The sequence below is a fragment of the Trachurus japonicus genome, chromosome 13, assembly GCF_045865225.1.
Source record: "Trachurus japonicus isolate A0001 chromosome 13, Traja_1.0".
NCBI classification, from domain to species: Eukaryota; Metazoa; Chordata; class Actinopteri; order Carangiformes; family Carangidae; genus Trachurus; species Trachurus japonicus.
The window spans coordinates 31,441,313-31,464,874 of record NC_140919.1 but is presented as its reverse complement, the minus strand read 5'-3'; the positions used below and the strand labels follow the sequence as shown (position 1 = coordinate 31,464,874).

The following is a 23,562-nucleotide window of genomic DNA, read 5'->3' as shown; positions in this document are numbered from 1 at the left end:
GAAGTTTGGTTATGACCTCATGGGGAACTTGTAAACTGATGGTTCTTAGTAAACATGAGATGTAGCTTGTTAAAGGCGTGGACACTGAGACAACTTAGCCAGAGAGCTTAGTGTTGACATAGAAACCGGATAGAGACAGCTGACTTCATCATCATGTGATCAGAATTTGCAAGTCACTTTGAATTGAGACACAGATAGTGTTAGGCCAGATCTTGTGCAGTTCACTTCCTGGTTGACTTCAGCTTCATGTTTAAACAATGAGAGAAGATTTCCATCTCTGTTCAGTCGAGAATATTAGTTCTTTGACAACCAGGTCAACTCATTTCAGTTTCAGTGAGTTCAAAAGCAAACTGCAGTTCAAATTATAATTGTAAAATGACAACTTTAATGATAAATGATACCTTTATTGTTGCTTAAGTTTAACTAAAATAAAGGATCTATTTCTTTTGTTATGCCTGTTCAGCAGCACTACATGTTATACAGTTGTAGAATTATGCACACATACTGTACCCTATATGAAATGTTGACTTGTGATATATGTCTTGTCTTCCTCAATCAATCGATAACTGTATTTTGACAGTGTGATGAGCTCAGTCTCTGTTCCATTTACTCAAAGGTCATCTCTGCTCCCCTGTGGACAACACAAGTACTGAAGGAGCTACTGTGCTGTACTGTATATTTGATGGCTTTTTTAAATCACATTTAATATGGAAATAAAAACTTGGCAAGTCATACAATTATTTCTGATGTTGTGAGCTGTTTCTGGTGTTGTCTTCTAAGTGTTTATTGCTGGAAAAGCTGATAGTACAGATAGCAGACAAGTACCAGAGGAACCATAAACACAAAATAAGCAGAGATCCTCTTTACCCCCATTGCTCTGGGCCAACCAGATGACCACATTATCTTTCCCATAACAAACACCTCTCATAACAAACAAGGTGCATCAGATGAGAGGAGACTCTCTGCCTTGAGCACGTCTCTGATTCGGATTCTGAAATATTATACTGATACTAGTTGAATTTCTAATTTTGGATTTTGGACAAAGCTGAATTCTCACATACTGCACAATGCCTCAGGATGTTTCAGAGTTGGCCGCAATGTGTGTCGGGCTGATCGGACTGATCGGGGCAGCTGCTACAACAGGGATGCCCATGTGGAAGGTGACAGCTTTCATTGAAGAGAACATAATTGTGATGGAAACTCGCTGGGAGGGCCTGTGGATGAACTGCTACCGACAAGCCAACATCAGGATGCAGTGTAAGGTGTACGACTCACTGCTGTTCCTGCCCCCGGACTTGCAGGCAGCCAGGGGTCTGATGTGCTGCTCTCTGGCCCTGTCAGGACTGGGGCTCCTCGTGGGTATGGCAGGAATGCGGTGTATTTCCTGTTTTCAGGGTAATGATCGGGCTAAGACCATTATCCTGATGGTTGCAGGTGTTATGCAGTTCATGGCCTGCATTTGTGTCTTCATCCCTGTCTCGTGGACAGGGCACGTCATCATTAGAGATTTTTACAATCCTTTGCTGATTGATGCCCAGAGGAGGGAGCTGGGAGAAGCTCTTTACATAGGATGGGTGACTGGTGCCTTCCTTTTTGCCTCGGCCATGTTGTTTGTCTGCCGCCGTCTGCCCTCAGACAAAGGTTCGTTCGATGTGTACCACCCAGCCAACCTGCTCGGTTACAAGCCAACCCCCAGCAAGCCAGCTCTGATGAGATATCACCCCATCTCAAGTGTTCCAAGCCTCAGATCAACCGGATACCAGCCGTCTCTACCGAATAATGTGTCTGCAGGACCACAGCTTGCGATGCCACTGGAAAATGTCCCTCAGCTTATGACAAATAATGGAGCACTGATCAACCCTCCTGTTGTCTACAACCCAAGTCTGCCTCGAAATGCATCATTATATCAAGGTAGCTTAGCTCACCATTCCTCCATGCAGAGTTCGAACCATGCTGGGAGCATCTATACTCCAGGGAACTCTTTGTACATTAGCCAAAACACCACGCCATACACGTTGACTTACAGTGGCAATCCCACTGCGTCCTACCAGTCCAGTTTTTATCCGGTACCACACACTCCTGTTTTCATATCCTATAAAGAATCAAAAATTCAACCAGAGTCTCACAGTGGTGGTATATACATATAATGCAAAAATCAAGTAAGTAGAGTAAGATTTTTTGGCTGATTGTGGTTCACAGAATGATCCTAATTTGAACATAACTGCCTTTGCTGTTAGTGTATACATAAAGGTGACATTTTGTTTTCATTAAGTCATCATATGGGTTTATTTTCCCAAAATAGATAAGTGGGAATTTGTCTGTTTGGAACAGCATTGCCTAATGTTTTGCATCTCTGTAACCATCTGTTCATTATATATATATTTTTTAATTTGTTGTGGTTATCATTGTACGTGTTTCAGTGTGAGTGTGTGTGTGTGTGTTTATGTATTTTACTACCAATATGTCTTTTCTGCCACTGAAATTGTAGCCATAATAGAAGTAAAAACAGACTGCTCAGCAGTGCTACACTATATAATCAAATTTTATTCATATTTTATCAATGGTTGTTTGTTATTGTTTGTATTAGCAATGGTCATTAAAAGGGACATTTTGATTTACAGATGCTTAGTAATGGGCAAAATGCAGTTTGTAGGAAGTAATAGTTCACCAAGAGACTTTGGCTTTGCTTGGAATGACCACGTTTCCCCGGTGGGCAGTCCTGTAGAGATAATGTAGTTTCGGTGGCTGAGAGGCTGTATTATGTCTTTCATAATGGCCATGTTTCGAATATAAGTTAGACTTGCTATGCTGGTACCAATGTTAAATGAGTGTATTGAGGTTTGAATATATAAATCAATTTTACAACAGCAAATGTGTTGTGATTATTACTGGAAAATAACAAATAATACAAAATACAATGCTGGCAGTAGCCTACAAATCTCCTGATAGTGCTCACCATGGTGGCCTGAGCTGATCCCAGTCACTGACATAATTCACCACTAGATGACACCAGAGAACACGCTGAGTGTCCTGAACCCCAAACAGATGGTGCAATCCCCCCTACTCACACTGCAGGTGTCAGAAGAATAATGCCTTCCTTCCACTGCATTTCATGAGCTAAGCTTTAATTGGATAACTTCCTATTAATACAATACATTATTAACATGGAGATATATGTTACAAACCATAAAGGCAAATAATTAACATTGTGGACAACATTATCCATTCAATGTCAGGAGTTGTATTTTTTTTGATAAAATCACTAAAACTGGATTTGTGATGTTCAAACAAGGAGGCCATATTCTGAGGGCTTCCTTTGCTAAATAGACTTATTTCAGTGTGTTTCTTCATGCATTTTTCACTTTCAGTAGACCTGAAATTATACAGCACCTTTTGTGAAAAATATTTCCCCAAAGAAAATGCCAACTGAGGATATTATATCACATTTCTGTTAATGTGTGAGTAGAAAAAAACATTCTCAACTATAAATGTCTAATTTGGCTAATTTCTGAGGAATTAAATAATGGTGAGATTATACTAATCCCATAACATGCATCAAGCAGCCCTGATGCTTCTCCCTCAGTTAGAGAGAATTGGTTTGAAGCATCATCAACTGCTTCAGTTACTGATCAGTGCAACAGAACTTTTTTTTTTTTTAAACTTCCACCCCAAACCTCTCTGCTTCAAGGAAATAAGCAAAGTGGGTTAAGGTAACGTGAACACATCTTACTTTACTATGAGACTGTGTCAAATAAACTGTTTGAGGTAGTTAATCTTCAAGAGAGCGTCAACGACCAGTTCGAAGATTAGATTTGCATTTCCATCAGGACTGGAGCAAAGATTTAATCATTCCTCGGTGTACCAAAGCAAAGACGTTGTCGAGGTCGAATGTTGCCAGATTTGAAGTTAATCTTCAGGACGTATCCATGTTTGCGGATCAGCGGCTTGGCTGTGCCCTCAATTGAGCGCCTGCACGGGAGGGATGCTCAGTCATGTCAAGTCAGCCACTGAAAGACAGAGTGAGACCAGGAAGGGGACGTTTTCTTTTTCAAAATAAAAGCATTCAAATGATGGGTAAAAGTGCCAAAGAAAGGGGAGAGATAATTGTATTGACTTAAGGTTCTGCGATTGGGGAATTGCAATTTTAAGCAACATTCCTAGTTAAAGCTAGGAAATTATTGTATGCATGAGTAAGTAATTAATATATAATACAAGACAAAATTATCCAAAAGACCTACATATCAAAAATAAATATCCCAGCATGGAGAAAATGTAAATTATGGGTCACATTTTACAAATATAAATGAATAAGATATACACAATATTCAAGGGAAAACTTTCTATATGTTCAGCCACAAAAATGACTTTGTATTTTGTTTGATTAAATTAAAATACAAATCTAACGGCTGAAATGAATGACACATATTACTCATTACACATGTTGTTGACTTCTTTCTATTACTGCTATGGCTGCCAATTCAGCTTTTATTTTGAAAGCTGTAAGCAGGATTGCTGTTTCCCAATCTTGCGCGCTTGACAGCAGAAACACAGAGCACAGTCCTCCTCCTCAGTTGCAGCCTACAATTCAAGTGTGCACCGGGAAAAAAAAAACATGATAAAAGGGATGTCTGAACAGTGAATATGGGGAGCAAAACCTTACTGGCACATGGAGGATTTTAGAATGGAAAAACTGGAGTTCTTTTGAGCAGTGACAACTGCAAGTGGAGTGTGTGTTTTTGGTTTGTTTGTTTATTTTTTTTTCTTCTTCATCACAATGTGTGAGGGATGGATGTGGGTCGGATGCCAGTTTATTTTCGTTACGGATACAAGGACTGGCAAGTTATCAGCATGAATTACAGAGGGCAGAAAAACTGATATCAATGTTAAATTCGACTCTGGAGGGAGGACCATGGCGAAAAGGAAGGGACTGTTATTTTCACTGCTGTACTTTATGGGAGAGTTTTGGCTCACTTCACAGCAAGTCCTGAGAATTGGTAAGTGGCAAGGTTGTCAAATGTTTGTGATTGTTGCTCATTTCCAATGAATTAAGTACACTATTTTGTAATTTAAAATGATAAGAGTTGGACTTTTGTGGTTTACCATCCTGGTTGATATTTTTTAATCTCTTGCAGCACTTCTTGAGCATGTTCTGTATAAAAGCTAAGCAAATAAGCTTTCTACTAAATTAAATCCAGCCAGGATAATAATTGCAGATGTTCTATATGTGACGATATCTAATCATAACAACTGTGCACCTTATTTGCTGCAGGTAAGTCTGTGGTTTGAGGATAACCTTTGACGTTTGGTACTACAAAAAGCTTACTATTTCCTTCCATTGATGCTCATGTATGCTGATATTTTCAGGTGTTAAATGTTGTATTGTACCTTTTGACAATCGTCTTACTGAATCTAACAAATCATATTGTCAGTGTCCTGTACCATCCCCATAGGGGCAGTGTGTGTGTGTGAGCTTCTATTAGGTGACATTGTAAAATACTGTCCTTAAGAGACTTTTTCCATCTGTTGTGATATTTCCGCTGTACCTTTATACATCTCATTATGGGATTATTGTTTCTCCTTTCATAAAGGAGGTACTGAGGACAGAGGGCTCGTTGTCCACATGAAACAACTCAGTTTCATCAAAATCATGTTAATCCTGTTTGGTTGGCCAATGCCAGTCTCTCTCTCTCTCTCTCTCTCTCTCTCTCTCCATTCCTCCATGTTGACAGTGCAGGTCAGCAGCAGAGGAATGATAAAGTTGCACCACCGCTGCATCTGAAAGCATGCACTGTTGGCTTGATGATGTTGCAATCGGTAATGGGCGCAAAGAATGAAGAGTGATACATTGTTTATATTTGGCTTCTGGTGTACCTAACTCAGAAGTGTTTTAGATTTGATGCACACGTATGCTGATAGCCAGTGACATCTGTGAATGTGGATCTGAGTCCAAAGTTGTCTGCTGAGCCTTTGAGAATTGGAAAGAACTCTGCTTTCGACTTCACTCTGCACTTGCAATTAGACAAACACAGCTCATGCTCCAACCATTCCCCTTTGATTTCTGATGTAACGTTATAACAATGGGCCCATGGTTGGTAGCAAATTAATGCTCTTTGCTTCTCTCCCATTGGTTTGCCACTGTTCCTCTCATGGGTTATATGATTGCATCAGAAAAATGACTTTTTTCAATTTAGGCCTCGGGACTCTCTGCTCCACTGAATGCCCAGGGCAGATGTATTTTTCCAGATTTGCTCTACTTCTAAAGACTTAAACAATCAGACTTGTGGCGTTGCGTAACTTTAAAGGCTAATAGGCTGGTGCCACCTCTCTGTTCTGACAGTCCCGATCTGTGCTCTATATTGTTAATCTCTCTCAATCGTCTATCACTCTCCGAGGCCATCTAATCTTTGTCATTCTCTTCATGACCCGCACACATAATCTCTCCCATATGGTGTGTGGCTTGGTTCAATTAACATTTTTCTGCCTTGGCAAGTGTTGGCATCAGATTGTGTTCGGCTTTCACTCTTTTCACTGGGGTTGGTAATAATGGTAAATCTTCTCCCCCAAGCCCTTAAACAACTAACACTAATCTTCTTTATGCAAAAAGTCTCTTCCCCAAATATGGTACTTAGGCATCGACCAAATCTCATCATTGGGGAGAGCACAGAAGCAGCAGTTTGTGGCTTGGCCTGCACTCTATATTTACTGTTGGTTCAGTTCCTGTTTCCCTTTACTTGCATGCTTAATGTATTGGTGAAAAGTGATGTGTTTTTTTATGATTCAAGTCATGCATTGTGGAAGGTATGATTAGCTACAATTGGCCAGTGAAATATCACCTGATATATCCATCAAGCCATTAAATAGTCCAGTGGTTTTAAAGCTGCAATTTTTCCAGATGTATTATTTCTTTGGTCTAAATGTTTTGGTCCTTGGTTGCAAGAAGCTATCCTATAAACAGAGAAACCTCAGTGCTCTACATCAAACGCAGATAGTAGACTGGTTAGGACCTCCTTATTCATTCACAGTCTGGCATGGGCCCAGGTTAGAGTGGTGCTGGTGGTGTTGTTGGGGTGTGGGGGGGAGGGGGGTTCTCACTGGGAACTGGCCCAGGATGAGGAGAGGGGAGAAAGCAAAACACTACGTCATTGTGTTCCTCTGCTTTAAAAGACTCCCCTTCATGTGATAATTGCAGAGTCACAACATCGCAGATCAGAATCGGGATCTTAACACCAGTTTCTTAATATTAACCTCTTACTTTAAGGTTTCTGGATTTAAAAAGGGATCCATGCAGCTGTCTAAACCTGAACCGTATCTTTCTTGCTGTTTGCAGTGATGGGGGGGTAACAGAAGTCTATAAAAGGCACAGCCTACGGGTTTATAATAATTCGCTTGCAGCAAGAGCAGAAGCTTTTGTTTTTGTGACCTCCTGGCATGCATCACCCCACTGTCTGGCCTATTAAAGATGAGATAGAAGCTCAGTGATCCTGAAAATTATATTGGAAAGTAACTAATGGTGGCTATAGTATAGCATGCATTTATAAATGCATTAATCATAACACTGTGGTAAAACAAATGAGCCCAAAAAACAGTATGAAGTTTCCTTTACATAAAAAGCTGATTCAATACCAGTACAGGTAGAATTTTGGTCTTATTTTTCAGGGCTTAATATAGGTGGTTTCATGATTGGCTCTAAGTTTATAGTTTTATCTGCAACTCCAAGTTCAAACTTGTAATTACTTAAGAATAAATTTACTCTAACTTTCTTGTCCATTTGTTCATTTGTGTGCTAATAGCCTATTGAGTGAGTGCACTGATCCATGTATCATCAGCAAACAGAAAGTGTGAAGTGATTATTCCCCATTTACCTCTTTCCCCATTGGGAAAAAAAAAGGATCCCATTTACAGTGTTGACTTGTCCTACGCTATGAAATGCAGAATAAGGACACACTGAGCTGTGATCCCATGACCCACTTTTCGAGTTACACTCCCAAAAGTGACAGCAAGGCTTGTTTTGAGGCAGATTTGTTTACAGGTCACGTGTCACATCACAAGAGACATAAAGGATTGGTTTCTTTGTCAGTATACAGCTCTTTCCACTAAGGTGGACAATAAAGTTAAATAGCTATGTATCCCAATCATAATTTACTTTTTTTATTTAAATTAACAAATGATTGATCTTGTGTGAGACATAATGTGACATAGAGTTGCATGATCTCAAAATTAGTGGGGAGGCATGTCACTGAAATAAGTGAAGACATTGAGCTTCAAATGTGATTTAAAATGTGACTGTTCATCTAAAGTAAAGCTTGATTAAAAATTTAAAAATACTTTTGTGTGTCAGTATACATTGCAGTGCAAAAATGACAAAAGATGCATCACCATCACTGAAACGTTTATTTATTATTTAATTAAAATGTAAAATGTCCCTCTCAGCACATGTTCCGGTCCCAGTTGTTGAATTAGCCTACCGAATTATAAAAAATGTATTATCTATTGATGCAATGGAATAGCCTGACAAGCCAGACTATATCACTAAAATGTATAGTCTGGAAACGACCGGTAGACCTCGGCTCAATCCAGGGGGCGGGATGAAGGCTGTCTTTCAAACTGCCTCTGCACCAATAGGGTAGCGCTACGACCAATCAGAGCAAAGAGCAGGATGTCGTTAGCCTGACAAGCCAATTAAAACGTATGTCGCAATCTCGTTAAGCCCGCCCAACGACTCTCTAAACAGATAGAGCGCTGTGATTGGTGAACACAATCGGTGTTCGAGACTCAAAAAGTTCCTATGGCTCGTTTCTAGACCCACCTACGGAGCAAATATATTTGCTGCCGCTAGGGTGCGTCTAGATTTCTAGGCTAGCAATGGAATGAATATTGTCTAAATAAACTGGGTTCTATAAACTCAATTATTGATACAGGTATCAACAAAGGTCCAATTTGAAGCAATGATGATGTTGTGAACCAAACATTAGTGCCTGTTTGGAATCCATCTTGCAAAGAGATGCAGATACCATACTTTATTAAGCCATGATCAAGGCTGACTAATGTATAGGTATTGGAGCCAATTCAAAGACTGTTTGATCAACTTAAAACATGTCTGCCTGAAAGGCAGAGGGGATCATTAAAAGCCATTCTGGACATCAATGTTGACTAAGTCTCATTGGGCCATAAGTGTTAAAACCTGGGGTAGAGACAAACTTAATTATTTTCATGGTGATATGTGCATAGTGTTTTGTGAGGTCTTCAATAGAAATTGCCTGGAGATATAAGACTACGATTCCCTGCCTGAGTTTTCTAACCACATGAATACACTATAAGCTAATTTGAAACCAATCTCCAAATGAAGTAGAGCACTGCTGCTGCTTCACTCCAGATGGTTGATGTGGTCATAGGTACGGTACTAACAGAGTCAATATAGTTGAGTTTAGTTCCCTGCTGCACAATAACCAAGCAAACAGATGGATTAGTCATTTTCCTGATGCAGTGCATAAAGACCTCTGGTGCATTAATAATGTGTGTTGTCTGAAGACATTTTAACAAAGAGCTCAGCTACTTTAAATAATCTAAATATTTTCCAATGGTATCTTTCTGACGTAGGCCACAGCTGATTGCTTGGACCAGTGCTCTTCAAGATGAGCTGCAGACAAACAGCCGTCAGACTGAATCCCGCGGGTCGCTCTTTGGAAATCAAGAAACTCATTATACTTTAAAGAGAAATTTAAGATCTTATCTTGAGTGGAAATGAGAGAAGAGATGAATGTATTTTCTTTCACTGTGAGCTGCGCCTTACCGGCAGGACTCTTAGAGGAAATGAATAAGTGAATAAGTGAACAGTGCAATAAAATAGATATTATATTTTTCTTTTGCTGACAATAAAACTTCTGTGTGTTATGATGTTGCCACAGTCCAACAGCTGCAAATATATCTTTTTTATTCATGACATAAGCGTTATTGATGTAATGGGATTATTAATGGGGTTACAGTCATTTCTCATGGAAGACAGTAAATTGAACAGTCTCGGCTGTAATGTAATATCAATATATTATTAAAAGCAACTTGTAAATGCTGAATTTATAAGCTAATTGTATGGTGTTTTAGGCAGCAGCAGAGAGCCTCTCAATTATTTTCATTAATCAAGGTTTGTTCATTTGTATCATTTTCATGAATACAGTGCAGATTCATGCAGTACATGCTAGGCTCTTTCATTAAAGTGGATGCTTGTGGTTCTGCATGTGATTAGAGGTCACCTACAAAAAATGTAAATCAGAAAATTTAAATAGCAGCAGCTATTTTTGCCTTTCACACAAACTGGACTGTCTGACTTCGCAGCCTTGTTAAAGTATGAGAAAAACAAAATCACTGATTGGAAATGGTGCTCTGATGCTGCCACTTGAATTATATTGTTATTGAATAGTTAATAAGGTTGTGACATTTGCATTTATTTGCTTCAAGAGCCTTTGCACTTGAGAAAAACAGAAATCAAGGAAGGTTGGTCTGAAATCATGTTTATTTCCCCTTTTATGGTCAAAACACCTTGAAAGGGAAAGTCACAAAGACACCACAGTCGAATATATTTCCTTGGAATATCTGGGAGAGGGTTATTGTATTTTTTTCCTGAGAATTTCATATTCCACTGGATAGAATTAAGGACTTTAACAGGTCCCAGCAGCTGCTCACTGAGGCTTGGTAACCATAATTAGGATTGGCACTTTCAAGCATGCTTTTAGTGACCAGGGAGTCCAGACAAAGCTCTCTCAGTTTGGGGTTTGAGGCTATGCTACACCAAAGAAAAAGGTCATTCACAATCAAGGTCTCAAGGGGAGCTTTTTAAAGGCCTTTTCTCCTCCCAAATCAATCACAATTTCACAGGCAATTCTTCAAAGACTGTTAGAGAGTGCAATGACCTATTGCCATCTGTATTCTCTGTGTTGTGAAGTGAGGTCATTTGTACACTATTGCAACATTGAAATGGTGTCTTTAGGATTTGCATTCATAGTTAATGTAACAGTTGATTAATACGTCTGAAAAATAGTCTTTTCAGACTTAGTTTTTTTGTTGCAGGGAAAAAATCATATGAATGTGAGAACATGAGGACAGTAACATTTTGTTTTCGGATAAAGAAATCAACTTAACCGAACTGTTCAGAGACCAGCCTTGTGTCTGTCTGCGCTCGTGAATGTCAATGTAGTGAGAACAAACGTTTAACCCTGAATGTATTATACCAGAAATCCTATCACTGGAGGCCCAGATGTTTTAAATGATTTACATTTGAAAGGCTTGGGTGAAATCGACGTGCAGGGGCATTTGCAGCAGGGATAAAGACACTGAATCTCACACGACTTTGCTGGCCCTATATACAGGTGGTGACAATCCAGCATTTTTCTGGCCTTAATCCTGATGTTTTTCATGCTGCGCTTTATGTAACTGAAATGTAAAACACTGTATGTAGCGCTCGTGCCTGGCTGGAGTCATATATGGCCATATAGCCAGCCATGGCATGCTAGACCTGTCATCTTTCTGGAGCAGCCTGGTGGATTAAGAGTTGGATGGTTTTCAGAATGATCTTCTCAACTCTGGAGCGACCCCGCCCCCGCCTCTGTGGCCCTGGCACACACAGTCAGCTGGAAAGTGATTGTATTTAAAACGAGAAATGTATCTTGAAAATTAAAGCTTGACACATGTGGTTTCAGCTCATTTTGGAAAGAATGATCAGTGTTTAGCGCCTCATCCTATAGGAACCGTATCACATTGTTGTCAGTCTGCACCTTCCATTCAAAGAGGTGGAATAGGAAGCAGACATGTCCATGAGGGCTTATAATATTTCTGTATTCATAACAATGGCTACTTTGGATTTATATTTGGTTCCTTTTTAATTACTCGGATATTTGGAGGTTATTATTTTCTTGAAACAATTTGTCTGATTAACTGATTGAATGCCGTTTTAAACTTGGTTTTGTTATGAAAAGCCCTCTGTTCTGCTACTTTTGGCTTGTTGGTACTTAGAATAATTACTGAAGAGTCAGACATGATGTTCAAATCCCCTTTGCACGGTCGATGATTATGTATGTTTTAGTAAATGAAAAATTATGCTTAGACTTATAATAGAGTTTCGACATGAACACAGTGGTCACATTAATCCACTGCAACATCATGTAGAGCGAGTTTTCCAGTGCAATATGACAGGTCAATAAAGCAGCTTCTCTATAAACAGTGAAATGTCACTGTTTATAGAGGTTACTGTAGCTTCCGCTTTCTTTGTGGTTTATATGGATCTTAAGGAGCTGGGATTTTTACACACTGTAGTTTACACATGAAGCAAAGAAGTGTTGGATTATAGAGAATAAACAGAAAAATACCACAGGAAGGATTAGACAAATCAATTCATCTACACATCCAGATAGGAAAGAAAAAAGAATAAAAAAAGTCAGTGTTCAAGTCAAAAGGAAATTAAGAAGGTAACTAAGACAGTCCATAACGCAAAAAACAAAACAGAACAGGGCTGAACAATTAATCAGAAATAGTACAGAAATTGCTGTCTGGCCAAATGTAGTATCCTAATAGCAAGAGATGTAACTTTTTGATTTGAAGGTCAAATGTGTCACAGCGTGCCATAAATGAAACATTGTGGTACAACAGAAAATGACCATGGCCACTGTTATCGTCTTACTATCATACTGCAAATATCTGTCAAAAATAATCACAGTATGATTTTTGGTTTTTAGTTTTTTGCAAATTGCCCAGGCCCAACATGGAAGTATTTAGAGTGTTAGCGTATCTTTTCTAAAGCAAGATCATCTCTCATAGCCAGAGTTTTGGCAGTCTGAGCCAGAGCACTTAGCCTTTAACCTCTTTTCAGTAAATTACATTGTGTTTTGGGGCTTGTCTACACAGACACTATCAATCATGAGCCGGTGGGAACACAATTAAGAATGATTTCATCAAAGGTGACTGCTGTCCTGAGCAGCAAATTGTAAAAGACAGTAAATACAATGTGAATCAGTGCAGTTGTTAATCTGTCAAACTGGAGTGAATTACTGTTTTGACAGGAACACAAGAATAGGACGATGCTTTAAAATGTCTGCCATGATAATGTTTTAAAGGACAGCCTGTAATGAACTATTGTGACATGCTTTTCTGACCAAATCATCCCACTCTTTCATAAAAGCTATTGTGTCAGCTTGAGAAATTTAGGCCGTGGAAAGAGGGTGAAGTCAGTAAAGATCAAGCTTTTCTCTGAATGAGATTAAATCCTGTCATATAAACCAGGTCCTTCAGCAGCATTATGTGATAGAAGGACGAAGACAATCAGTCCACATTATACAACTGTGAGAATTCAATTGTGGTCACTGTAAAAAAAAAAAAGTTAGGCTATAATGGAAGGAGAGTGACTGAGCTGTGTGAAGTCATACAATCAATAACTTTTCTGTTGCTGCCTCAGTGTGATGTGGCTAAAACTCTCACCTCCCCCTGTCTCTCCTCTTCCTACAGGGGGCATCTTTGAGACGCTTGAGAATGAGCCCATTAGTGTTGAAGAACTGGCCTTTAAATTTGCTGTAACCAACATAAACAGGAACCGGACCTTAATGCCAAACACCACATTGACCTATGACATCCAGAGAATAAACCTATTTGACAGTTTTGAGGCTTCAAGAAGAGGTAAGGATCAGCTTGTTAAATTCTGAAAGACTTTTGTGATGAAGAATCAATTAAAGAGATTGTTGTTGTGAGAGTGTCTTCCCTGTTGCCCATTTGTTACTTTCTCTCTCCACGTCCTGTTTCATTACCGCAGCGTGCGACCAGTTGGCATTGGGTGTCGGGGCCGTGTTTGGCCCCTCTCACAGCTCATCTGTCAGTGCCGTCCAGTCCATTTGTAACGCCCTGGAAGTCCCTCACATCCAGACACGCTGGAAACACCCTTCAGTGGACAACAAAGACAGCTTCTACATTAATCTCTATCCTGAATACGCCTCCATAAGCCGAGCGGTGTTGGACATAGTGCAGTTCTACAAGTGGAAGACGGTCACTGTGGTCTATGAGGATGCAACTGGTGAGTGCAGATGAGAGCATCAAGAGACCTGCAGTGTTAATCCCAGAGAGAGATTGAGATATCAGAAAAAAAGATCAATATCAGTTCTGAATACAAACAACAATACCTATTGATCAAATCTATTTAAACAAAAAACAAATGACAATACACATTATGTGACAAATTGTTGTTTTATTTTTAAGATCAGGGTCTTTACTCACTCAGAAGTGTTTGTGTAAATATACAGCCAATCACCAGCAGTATTATCTTGGTCCTGCATGCTTATTGGTCCAGTCATGCACAATATTCACTTATTCTGCACTGAAATTGTGATAAAACATTACTCCCTTGATATCAAACCAATCAAACCATTTCAGTCAATCCATATTAAACCCCCAGCTCTAATTCAGCTCTGAGGAAAACAGCACTACAGAGTCTCTTTTTTTCTGACGGACACAAATGCACCACAGGTTCTGATCACACTGTTCATCCTCTTTCAACTGCCCCAGACAGTTTTTCCGACGTAAAACCTCTCTGTGAGTTTTATCTGCAGCAGGCACAACCCCAGGTTTCCTCAGAAATAACCACCTCTTGTGGTTTTATACCACAGCCTTTTTCTTCAAAACTTGATCAACAATCAGCAATTTAAAAGCAGTGTTGCAGTGCTGAAGAGTAGAAGTGTGGAGCAAAGTGCAGATTTACAGAGAAGGCCAAGGTGAAGAGATGATGTTTTTTTTAACTGTATCATGTGCACTGCCTCTCTGATATACTAGGCGTGTGTGCCATAGCTTTGACAGAGGCTGCATCACTGACTGTCCTCTGGCTGTTGCTGTGCAAAAATTGTGCTTGTGTGTTCTGTAATTAAATCAGATCAGGAAGGATACACTGCTTAAATGATAAAAAATGTGGCAACAAGTTCGCACTTTTGTACCAAGTGTGTGTTTTCTTGTTGTTTATTGGACACCCTCATGGACGTTATTCTGTTCAGGTATTGTAGAAGGCCATTTATTGTTGTTAATAAGGCTGCACTTTCTCAAAAAGAAAGGTGTTTGTAGTATTTTGTCTACTCAGTTTATATCTTTGAGAGTCGGTGTAAATATTTGAAACAAGGCACAATGACTGAGTGAACAGGCATGTGTGTGTTACATGTCCCAAAATCCTGCTCAAGTGTTTGTCGGTGGTAGAAGTAAAGCACCATTATGACATCTAAGTCAAGTGATGAGGAGTCACAGTGATATAAAGGACAGATAATATTACCTCATTGACTATAATGCATAGATATGTGAATATACTGTATGGTGTAAGCAAACATATGAAGGAATACATGTTATGGTATGAATATTCATTATGCACAGTATATATAATATGACCATATGTCCATCATGATTATTGCATGTATCTATTTATGAAACACAATAATGTGGCGCCTATAAGATGCAGCGTCTCTCTTTGGAGCAATAAAGACCATCATACTGAGAGAATAATCATTGTTTTATATAAATTTAAATAATGAGGTGCTGAGATCCTACTTGACATAAATACACCAATTTATCTTCAAAGGTGGACGGAAATCTCCAGTATAACATAAACTGATGCTAGAGGAAACAGTGACTAAGCAGAAAAGAGGAGAAAACTCTTAATGGATGAAAATGTAAAATCAATCGACAATGGAATAACTGAATTTTCTCATTTAAACTTTCTGTACAAATCAGTCGTTGAGTGCTTTTCAGAGACATCAAAGGGAACATTAATATTCTAATAACGTTCAAACAGTCTCTCCATTTGGCAGCTTGATGACATTTGTAGCCTAATTTTTCCAGTGTTATAGGTCAGAGGTGATGCACCTTTGTTTTGATACTGTTGTTGATTTGAAATATGATTGCTTTTTGTATTCCCTTCCTTATTCTACACCTATAATGTAATTAACACATCTTAAATAATATGAATTACACCCTGTAAAACCCAAATATAGTAAAAAGGAGTAGGAAGCCTTTGAGGCTGAATCTTCCATTCTTTTGAACAATGTACTCATTTGTGTTTATTGTCAGAGCATTAAACCATATGTTCGGACCAGGGGTCGCGTTAACCGGATATTTTCCGTCATTGACCGTTTTTTTAAAACGGTGACGGAAAAAATTTGAGGCCATCCGTCATTTTGACAGATTGCAATTCACAGCCATGGCTGTCTGGCCATGTGCATTTGTTTACAATGAAGCCGGCGGATAATCAATACATGGAGCGGTGGATAACGATATAAAACATATACAATGTCACAAAGTCACTACGGTGAGAATTAGATTTAAAAAAAAAAAAAAAAAAACTCACAGCTGGCTGGTGCGCTCAGTAGAAAACGCTAGTACCTCCTCCAGGCCTGTGTGGAGCGTGTGTGGCGCTGTAGCGCTGCCACACATAAACACCAACAACAGAGAAGAAGACAGAAAGCTTCCCCGCAGTATTCAAACTCCTTCAAGTGGATTAAATGTTGATAGGAGTCGTGTCAGTGCAAATATGACGGTCGATAATGATTTAACGGGCGAGATTCAGCTGCAGTGTCCGAGGGGCCGACAGTAGTCAGCTGTTAAGTTACGTAGCTGTAGCTACACAGGTGTGTCTCGGTAGGTAGAGCGGTGGGGGCAGGACATCACCGTGTCACACACTCGCCGCGCACAACTCTTCTAAAGGTAACGTTAAGCCTTCTTTTAATGTATTCTGCCCGCCGTGGCATTGTTTATAACACTTAAAGCTGAGTGGGTCTTGTCCTGTCTGAATTTGTGCTGCATCTGGCTGTGGTCTATAGCTTCAGTTGTTTCAGTGATGCGCAGTGGCTGCGTGCTGCGTAAAAGAGAGATGAGAGGCACAGAGAGAGAGAGAGAGAGAGAGAGAGAGAGAGAGAGAGAGAGCTAACGCCGGTGCACTATGCGGTGCCTATGTGAAAACGTGCTCCTTTGGATGTTTTGGTATAACACATGGGTTAGCATGTTGATTGTTGACAGAAAACTGATGTCATCATCAGGTATTTACGTTGTATTTAGATGTTGAGTGGCAGAAAGTGACCCCGCATTCACTGACTGACCCACGGTTAGATGTGCTCTGACGCAGACTCTGCTCCGCAGCATTCTCTGTTCAATTTGTTTGGACTTGATATGAATTAAACATGAATTAAAATAGAATGCTATTGAATATGGCATTATTATCTTTTTTTTTTTTTTTTTAATTAAAGTGACCGGTAAAAATAGATTATGACGGAATTTTTATGACCCCGTCAGTCAAAATGACCGGCGACGAAAAAGTCTAGCGCAACCTCTGGTTCGGACACAAACTTCCAGAAGTATTCCAATGGTGTGTGGAGGGAAATTACATCTTCAGTGAGAGCTGGACCAGAAAAAATAGTATTGGGACAAATATATATTATATATATCCCCAGTGATACCAATCATGGAGCATGGAGCGTGTTTTTTTGGTCAGGGCTCAATGTCCACATTGGCTGCGCAGTAAGTGGCTTGTTGGTTTTCTTTGTCCGCTTGTCCACAAGCATCGTCACTGACTCTTCATCACTTGCATCAGTGTAATCTAATTTCATGTCCACATCACTCTCTCCATACAATAGCAATAACAGTCACATACTGCACACTATACCAAGGATCTCTCCTTGCAGGTGGCATTCTGAAATGGAAAAAAAATAAAATTGAAACAAATGTATATAAATAAATAGCACATGTGCTTGTAACCTGCAGGAAAATATGGGGTCATGGGGAAATTGATTACGATATAAACTGTTTACACATTCACTACACGGTATTGTATGGCCAATCTATCGTACTTTCTGATTATCATCCTGAAAGGTGTGCAGCCCCCAGCTTATACAACACACCCTACACTCCTGGACATCCACACCTGCTCCAGAACATTACCATCTCCAATCATCCCCCACAACTGCTTTGACTATGAATTGATCAGAAAATGAGCCAGAGTTTCTTTAGAAAGTCCTGCTTTTTGTGAAAAGAGGAAACTGCTAAAAGAGTTGAAGGTGGTTAGAAATCATTATAAGTAAAGGGAAAATAATAAACCATGGCAATATATTTAATTGCCATATAAATATTATAACAATTTATGGTATATATTACAGTAATATTTGTAACCCAATATGGCTAAAGGCTAGAATGTGTACAACATGTGTAGTTTAAAGTTATTTTGGGAAAATTTTCGATTGACGTTAGTAGTTGAGTTAAACAACAACAACAAAAGATATCTTTTTTTTGGGGGGGGGGTGTTGTAATTCTGCAACAGTGGGTTTACAGTTGTGCATTCTGCCTGTTGAAAAAATTAGGCTACTTGATTACGTTAATCAAAAATGTCACTTTCTATTTTAGCCTCTGAAATGTACTATACATTTTCTGGTTATCTGTGTTTTATGCATAGACTGTAAAAAGAATGGACGTAGCGTCCGTGACGTCACCCATTGGTTTTGGGGAGTCGTTTTTGTGACTCAAATATGGCGGCCTGAACAGCGCCATGTTGGATTGGCCGGCCGAGAACCCGCCCACTGGCCTCGAAGCAGCTGTCCACGGAGCTGCTCGGACCTGTCACTCAACGTTTCCGCGCCCTAATTGGCCAGAGTTTTAACCTAATAACAGTAAAACGGTAGAGTTAAAAAAAAATTCACCCCCCTCAGAGTGTGTGCGGGGGTAGAAACTATCGATTGAGACGAAAAAACGTTCTGACACCAGGCTTTTAACATGTTTACTGAGGATGTAAAGTCGGCGATTTTAACATGGGGGTCTATGGGGAATGCTCCCTTCTGACACCAGCCCCCAGAGGAATCCGAGGGGATTGCAGTTTTTTGAACGCGGAAGTGAGCTTCACTTCTCAGACTGACAACTGCCCCCTTGGTTTTATGTCACTGTACACAATCATCAGATAAAAAAGACCATAATATCATATCACAAATTGTGTACAGTGTATTGTAAAGACACTATTAACTCACAGACTTACTGGATTTCTTAAGCACAACGGTTTGCACCACAGTTTTCCTCCTATATATACAAAAAATTCAAATTCATCTACAGTAGTATGAGGATATAAAACAAGCTAAATAATACTGCAGTCAGACTGCAGACATATGTTAGGTCTAAAGGCCAGATGGCTGCACAGACACCTGCACCAAGCATCATCCCAAAACATCAAACTTCTGCTGTGTGGTCACATAACCTTGTCTGTCAATGACCACTGCTGCACCACCCTCACTGCAGTAACAGCAACTCATTAAAATACACACAACAGAGGGAACACAACAACAACTACACACAAAACTGCTGTTTATTAATGTCACATAGAAATAAATTACTAATAAGCAGCACAAACTTTATAAGGAGGGTTAGTAAACTCTGCCTGAAACAAACAGCCAGTATGACCCAGCAGAGGGAGGAAGCAGTATGTTCCTTAGCTTTTCTCCTTTGACCTTGTGTCACACTCCACACACAGAGGTTACAGCACAGCTGGTTTCTGTCATGAATCTGGTACCAGTTGTGATTGTAACTTTGAGAGCAATGTGCAGACAGAGCAGAAATTAATAGTCTCCCACAGTCTGGTTGTAGGTTGTGAATCTGATGGACTGTGGTGACCCTGCTATTTAAAATTATTATTTCACTGAATGAAAACCCCTGCCTTTTCTGTGTGTATGGAGCTGTATGGAGCAGACTGCAGGATGCAGGCTTCATCTGTGTATGCAGTGCCACTCAGTTTGTCGTAGAGTAGCCTATGGCTCCTATGTGAACACACCTCTCTTAAACCTGCCATACAGGTGCAGTGACCAAAACGCACCAATCCCTCCTTCTCGACAGCAACCCAGGCTGTTAGTGGGGCGTCATTTAACTGTAGAAATGGTTTACCTGGCATTGGAAAACAAGGTTTGATCAGATTTATCTCATGACTTTACCTGACAAAATAATAGCTGCCCTACACACTGACAACAACTTCCCTGAAACTAACTAATCATGACTTAAAGGACAATTTCCAGTCATTACTTTCAAAATACAGAGATGTACTCAAAGCAGTCAAAAATGAACTAAACAAAATTAATTTTGAGGTGATTATATTAGTCCGGTCAGAATCAGAGACTTTAACCATGTATATCATACAGCAGCAATTCCAGGTTATTGGACCAAGATTGTAAAAATGTAATTATTGAAGAGTGGGTGAAGCCAAAAGCAGAAGAATCATGATCTAAGGGTTTTGTGTTTACTTCTCACTAACTCTAGCTAAATCTGATGAGTGTGCTTGTTTGGTGATGCTAACAGAGCAATTTAAATTATGTTGACCTGACTCTGCCAGATTGTCTTATGATCTAATGTAATATTGTCGCAGTGGTTGTTGATTTCAGGTCAACAGTTTGCTACAGCTTGACAAAAACCACCTAAGGCTTCCAACAATATATAAATTAGCTGTTAAAACAGTGATAAACTAACACTGAAGCAGATTTCTTGTTTGAAACTTAGGGTAGCCTACTATGAAACACACTGATTGAAATTTCACAATCAAAATCATATTGTGTTAATTGTACAGTCTTAAAATAAGGTTTTTATTTGGAATATTTTACCAATGAGTGTTTGCCATTGTGGAGTGAGACAAATAATATATTTTCTTCTTTTAATTGAAGGGCTCATTCGTTTGCAAGAGTTGATCAAAGCTCCATCCAGATACAGCATTAAAATCAAGATCCGCCAGCTGCCAACAGGAAGTAAGGACGCCCGTCCTCTGTTGAAGGAGATGAAGAAGGGGAAGGAGTTCTACGTCATCTTTGACTGCTCTTACCAAACATCAGCAGATGTTCTCAAGCAGGTAGATAACACAAGCATCCACCAGACCAGCATGTTGTCCACACTCGGCAGAGGTCGCTGATCTCTGGGCTTAGTTGAAAGCTTCACACCTAAAATGCAATATCCAGTCAGAGACCCACTTTGACCACAGAAATCCATATGAATTTTTCAATGGAGAATACTCCCTGTGCTATTTTTGCATTTCTTCATTGCTTTTGGTTTAATATTCACTATGTGCGAGATTAGTCAAATTCTATCCCCTTCAGAAATCCTATGTTCATTTCCAAATCCAAGCAGAGCCTATTCCTGAGCCAGACATACACATTTAGAACTGAAAGCTGCGCGGAAGATTAATTGGACACTACACTGACGGGAGCAAATTGTGACATACAGTTTACTCACTCCAATACTTGTTAATGCAAACCATGCAAACAATACAAAGTGAGACAATCAAATGGATGAATGGCGTCAGGGGAAGAGAAATGTATTTTTCTCGGCTGGAGCAAGAAGTGTGAATCAGAAGATCACCTGCAGCAGCCTTCTCTCCATTGAGGATGTTACATTAGCAGGTGCAGGAGCAGTGCTGCCTGCGTCATGGGAGACCCTACCCGACTGGCCCATGGACTCTTTGACCCCCTCCCCTCGGGCAGGAGGCTGTAGAGCATTAATACCAGAACAACAAGGCTCAAATGCAGCCTCTACCCAGAGGCTGTCAGACTCTTCAGCTCTGTTTCTCACTGAATACAAAGGCCGATGTGATGCTAATGTGCTGTTCTGCTCAGTTCTATTACTTTAATCACTGCACTTAAAGCAGAAGTAAGCGATCCGGTCGTTTTGGCTAACTTCCTGTCAGCCGATGGAGTTAGCAGTCCCCGCCCTCGTCCCTATGTCACCACATTCACGCGCATCCCTTGGCTGCACACACAGAGAGGACCACCCCTTTATGCTGTTCTCTCTCCTCATTGGATAAAGGTTGTAGGATACAAGGAAAGTTTTCTCCTCGGCTTACAGCAGAGCAGAGTGACTAACAGACCCGTGTTTCAGACCAAACACTCTATATAAGTGATTGTTGTCGGAAGATATAACTATTTAAGACTTATATTAACACAAACATGTCGCTTACTTCTGCTTTTTATTAGTTATGTTTATTTATTATTAATTAGTTATATACTTATTATGTGTGTTTATTTATTTATTAGTCATGTTTATTAATTGCTTATTTTGATCTATAAACATAACTCACTGTTACTGTATGCTGCTGGTCCTGGGTCGAGATGAAGAAAAGAAAACACTCTAAACCCCTCCTTCCTTTCTCATCCTGTTTAGATCTTGTCGATGGGGATGATGACTGAATATTACCACTTCTTCTTCACCACACTGGTAAGAAAATCACCCTTCTGTAACCTTTACACTCTCAACACAGGATGGTTGTTTAATTTTTCGTCCATAGGAGCGTTGACTGTTGAGGTTTTCCTTTGTAACTATGTGAAAAATCCTGATGGGTTCAGTATGTGCGTTCTGTTCCATTGTCTTAATTAAGTGTCCCTTTTTCCTAAGTGGGTTTAGATGTGTGTTCACATAGACATTCTGTTATGCAAAGATTATGCAGATGGCCTCAAACATCTGTGGTTTGTTTTATAATAAGATTGCTGGATGTTTTCAGTGCCCTTGGCATAATTTCATTGTATAACACTGAATGGTGTTCCACTATTTTTGTCCCATTACCCTTGCTGAATAAGAATAAGTTTATGGTCTATTTAAGCAGAATTGCATTAAATCTGCATTGATATTGTTGTTGTGCTGTTGTCCCTCAATAGGACCTGTTTGCCCTCGACCTGGAGCCGTACCGCTACAGTGGGGTCAACATGACAGGGTTCAGGCTACTCAACATAGACAGCCCTCAGGTGGCCTCAGTGGTGGAGAGGTGGGCCATGGAGCGGCTGCAGGCTCCCTCCAAAGCCGAGACAGGAATGATGGAGGGTATGATGACAGTAAGTTTGTCTTTTCCTTTCTGCTTTTAATCCTTATGTTTGCAATCCATGTTAACAGCATTCTCTCCGATAGTGATGGTGACTCTGCTCACTATAAAGAGGTCTCTGAGAGCTAACCTCTCTAGAGCTGAACAACAGTAGTATCTATGAACAGTTTTCATGTTTGCTAGAAAAGTTGTACATCCATAGGTGAAAACAATCGATTTGTCATAGCTAGTTCAATTTCTACACCAATTTCTTTCTCTATGGGTTTGATTTGGGTTTGTGAGAAATATGTGTGTGTAAGAGTAAAGGAATAAACACAATTCCCCTCCAAACACCCACAATCAGTGGGAAATGATTCATATTGAACTGATGTGACATTTTATTTACATAAACTTGGACAGAAACTGTATATGGATATCACTCAGGTCCATTCTCTGGATACAGACCCAATCACTGGGAGATTTTATATGTAAATGTGTGGACACATAGCCCCCCTGGAGCCCTGAAAAAGGCCTTTACAGAAGTTTAATCGCAGCCCCTCACCGCCCACACTTGAGTATAGAATTCATCCATCCACCATGTTTGATGCTGATTGTACACACAATCAGAAAGGAAGTACTTTGGCTAAAATTGCTCACCAGATTGTGCTCACTGCAGCTGATTTTAGTCGCCTGTTTGATTGCTCTCTGTGTTTGCAGAAGTAGTGTTGCATTATTTTAGCAGGTATGCTTCAAGAAACCACATG

The 23,562-nt window shown here is 39.8% G+C and overlaps 2 protein-coding genes across 3 annotated transcripts in view; both read left to right on the top strand.

The window, feature by feature from the left end:
* The first annotated feature begins 959 nt into the window (after positions 1-959).
* Positions 960-2,147, top strand: LOC146976282 (claudin-8-like). Its single transcript, XM_085794484.1, has one exon. It carries the CDS (start codon positions 1,068-1,070, stop codon positions 2,145-2,147), a length of 1,080 nt encoding a protein of 359 aa, XP_085650610.1. The 5' UTR covers positions 960-1,067.
* Positions 2,148-4,552: 2,405 nt separating this feature from the next.
* The window catches only part of LOC146976281 (glutamate receptor ionotropic, kainate 1), a 28,572-nt gene continuing 9,562 nt past the window's right edge, over positions 4,553-23,562 (top strand). Inside the window, exons 1-6 of one of the 2 annotated variants that reach the window (XM_085795956.1) lie at positions 4,553-4,994; positions 13,489-13,656; positions 13,790-14,047; positions 20,682-20,863; positions 22,168-22,221; positions 22,659-22,832. In XM_085795956.1, the coding sequence (XP_085652082.1) occupies positions 4,910-4,994; positions 13,489-13,656; positions 13,790-14,047; positions 20,682-20,863; positions 22,168-22,221; positions 22,659-22,832 (921 nt within the window). In that variant the 5' untranslated portion in view covers positions 4,553-4,909. The remainder of the gene's footprint in view (positions 4,995-13,488; positions 13,657-13,789; positions 14,048-20,681; positions 20,864-22,167; positions 22,222-22,658; positions 22,833-23,562) is intronic. The other variant, XM_085795957.1, reaches the window with a different exon arrangement.